This window comes from Salpingoeca rosetta, assembly GCF_000188695.1.
Source record: "Salpingoeca rosetta unplaced genomic scaffold supercont1.29, whole genome shotgun sequence".
NCBI classification, from domain to species: Eukaryota; class Choanoflagellata; order Craspedida; family Salpingoecidae; genus Salpingoeca; species Salpingoeca rosetta.
Window position 1 is genome coordinate 466375 of NW_004754905.1, and position 3229 is coordinate 469603.

Here is a 3229-nt window from a genome sequence, read left to right on the forward strand (position 1 = left end):
AAGGGAGATAGGGCTTAGGGATGAATGAGTGTGTGAGTACACGCCTCATAGACAAAATGAAAAGTGAATCACAAGTTAGAAAGATAGAAACCAAGTGCCTAGGTGCGAGGCTCAAGAGTAGTATGCGACTGTCGTTTAGACAATAGCAGGGGGTTCTGTTGCGGCCGGGCCACCGGGGATCGTGAGGTCAATGGGGCGATGTGTGGCTGTCCCTCATCGTTGTCGGAGGTGGAGGTGGCAGCGGCGGTGGCAGCAGCGCCATTGTTGTTGTTGTTGCCTGCTGTTGTTTACTGAAAGGTTGCCATATCATTGATAAGTTATCAGCAGCCAACCAACACCGGACACACACACACACACACACACACACACACAAACACACACACACGCTCACACACACACACACACACACACACACACAAACACACACACACGCTCACACACACACACACACAGCGCGCGCACACACACACACACACACGCTCACACACACACACACAGCACAGCACACGCCCCCCCCACACACACACAGTCCCGCGATGAGCCGTTGTGACGACAGTGCTTCGGCGCTCTCCGCTGGCTGGGCTTTGGTGGCGAAGCAGCTGCTGCTGTTGCCCACGACCCAGGACATGGCTCGCCAGGACACCTTTGTGAACCGGAGGTGGAAGTTCACGAGTCCGGCCGCACCTAGCGTGTCGACGAAAGAGTGTGCCCGGGCGTTCTTCAACCTGATGCTGACCTGTCGACAGCTGTACCACGACCTGCCCTGGGCCATGCCCAAATGGTGCTTCGTCGACCTGTTTGGAACTGGACTGGAACACGCCCTCACGACCTGGGTCGACACGTTCCAAGCCGGCCTGCTCCCGCCACCCTTGCCTCGCGGCGACGATGGTGCGGCGTCTTCGACACTCGCGACTGAAGAACTCTGGCTCGAGAACCGGTTCCTCGTGTACTGCTGGCTCGGAGCAACGTGGAACGGCCAATGCGGCTTCTTGCGCGACAGGCTCCAAGCGTCTGCCGCTCACACCTCAGGCTTCTGGCACGAGTTTGGCAACTACGGCCGCGTCTGGTACAGCAGTTTAGACGACCTCCAGTCCTGGAACGAATGCGCGCAGCTGGGCAACCTGAGCGACCTGGGCGAGGGGGCTGGACTGGATGAGGAGGGTGTGGATATTGTGAAGAGAGAGGAGGAGGTGGGTGTAGTGGTGGGGGAGAAGGTGGAGGAAATAGCTGAGGAGATGGAGGAAGAAGTGGTGGAGGAGACAGGTGAGGAAGAAGTGGTGGAGGAGACAGGTGAGGAAGAAGTGGTGGGTGTGACGGTACAGCAGCAACAACAACAACAACAACAACAACAACAACAAGAACAACAACAACAACAACAACAACAACAACAACAACAACAACAACAACAACAACAACAGCAACAACAGCAACAACAACAACAGCAACAACAACAACAACAACAACTGCAACAGCAACCAGTACCTGCAGCCCCTGCGCTGTTCTCGATTGAGGCGACCCTGAAGAGCCAAGCAGATGCGGACCTGTTGCACGAGCTCCGCACCACGCTGCTTGCGCATGCGCGTGGGGACAAGGTGGCCGTTCATGTCAAGGCGCGGCTGTCGTCCCTGTCGATGTGCCGTGTGAATGAGGCACGGATCTGCGCATCACGCGCTGCCATCGACCACCTCACGCTTCACGACATTGACCACGCAACGCTCAGCATTCCAAGTGCACAGCACACCCTCGATGGCGATTTCCAGCACGTGCGGCGCTGCACCCTTCTAGAGTGCCCCGGGCTCACCGATGTCAGGGCGCTGGCTGGCATCCCCGCTGTGGGTCTGTACGGGGCCACGGCCGTGGGTGGCATGGATGTGTCGTCACTGGCTGGTGTTGAACGGCTGAAGCTGTGGAACACGAGCGTGGCCAATGTGGATGGTGTTCTGACGGGTGCGCAGGAGGAGGCTGACCTGGCCAGTGTCGAGCTCAACGCCAGCTCGCTGGCTGCCCGTCGTGTCGCCCTGCGCCGCCTCAAGCACGCGCCGGAAGTGCTTCATCTCCCCAACGCCACGCACGTGGAGCTGGTGAATGCCCACACGCACCGGGTCGTGTGCCAGGCGCGCCTGAGGAAGCTGGTCATCGTTGAGGAGAACCGATTTCCCTCGCCGCTGCCGGAGTTTGAGTATGCGGAGGAGGTGGTGCTGGAGTACGACACTCATCTGACGGCGGAGCAGCTGGCGTACGTTGGCGCGCGCGTCGAGCGGCTGGTGATTCGGGCCGGCCTCGCCTTCCTGGACGACCTGCGGCACGTGCCGAGCCACGTGCGCGTGTACGCATTCGATGTGCACGGTGTGCGAAGCAGCGCGCCGGCCCGTGTGCGAATGTTGGGCACGAGCCACCTTGGGTACTACAAGTGCGAGGCGCTCGCTTGCGTACCGCACGTTGCCCTCCGCTACGCCCCGAGTGGTGGCATGGACAGCCTGCAGCACCTCACCAGCTGCAAGTGTCTCCACCTCTTCCGATGCCCGCTGCGCGAGGACGTCACCGGCTTTCGTGATGTGCGCATGCTCTGGTGCCATGGCTACACCGCCATTGCATCCATTGACTCGCTCATCCTCAAGAAGGGCCCAATCCTCGGCTCCCCGCATACCCCACCACATGCACCGTCGGAAGCACCATTGGATGACGTCGGCAGGAAGAGCCGGCGTGAGGCCCGGAGGCATTTACACGTGTCGCACGTGCGCGACGTTGGGAATTGTCGGCTTGACGATTGCACCATCCTCACCTTTGCCTGCCTGCACAACATCCAGCGGCTGGTGCTGTTCCGGTGCACATTTGGCGAGGACGCCCTGCAGGGCATGCCTGCGGTTGGCTCGCTGGTGCTTCGCGAGTGCACGACACCAGACACGATGTGGGCGTGGCCCGATGTCGCCATTGTGGGCCGCTCGCCACAGGAAGTAATCGCGCTGCTGCTGGCAGGCCAGACGCGCGCAACACAGTAACGTTTGAGTGAGGGGGGGGGGGGGTGTGGGGGGCGGAAAAACGGTGCTATGCATACGTCTTTGAACTTTGTTTCTAACATTCCAGACAGACAGCCCCGTCGGGGCGGGAGGCGGGGTGTGCGGGCTGGTTTGGGTTGGTAGCGTGGTTGTGTGTTTCGTCCTACCCCAATCTTGACTTCGCACTAGTCGAGGGTAGTATTTCTTTTTTTTCTTTTTTTCTTTTTTTTTTT

General features: G+C 59.6%; 2 protein-coding genes across 2 annotated transcripts in view; one reads left to right on the forward strand and one right to left on the reverse strand.

The window, feature by feature from the left end:
- The window catches only part of PTSG_09195 (uncharacterized protein), a gene marked incomplete at both ends in the record, with an annotated part of 1181 nt that extends 1132 nt beyond the window's left edge, over positions 1-49 (reverse strand). Inside the window, one exon of the mRNA XM_004989390.1 lies at positions 41-49. Coding sequence (XP_004989447.1) covers positions 41-49 — 9 coding nt within the window. The remainder of the gene's footprint in view (positions 1-40) is intronic.
- A 456-nt stretch (positions 50-505) lies between these two features.
- On the forward strand, positions 506-3016 carry PTSG_09196 (uncharacterized protein). The gene has a single exon (XM_004989391.1). The coding sequence runs from the start codon at positions 537-539 to the stop codon at positions 2997-2999; it is 2463 nt and encodes an 820-aa protein (XP_004989448.1). The 5' UTR covers positions 506-536; the 3' UTR covers positions 3000-3016.
- Positions 3017-3229: the final 213 nt, after the last annotated feature.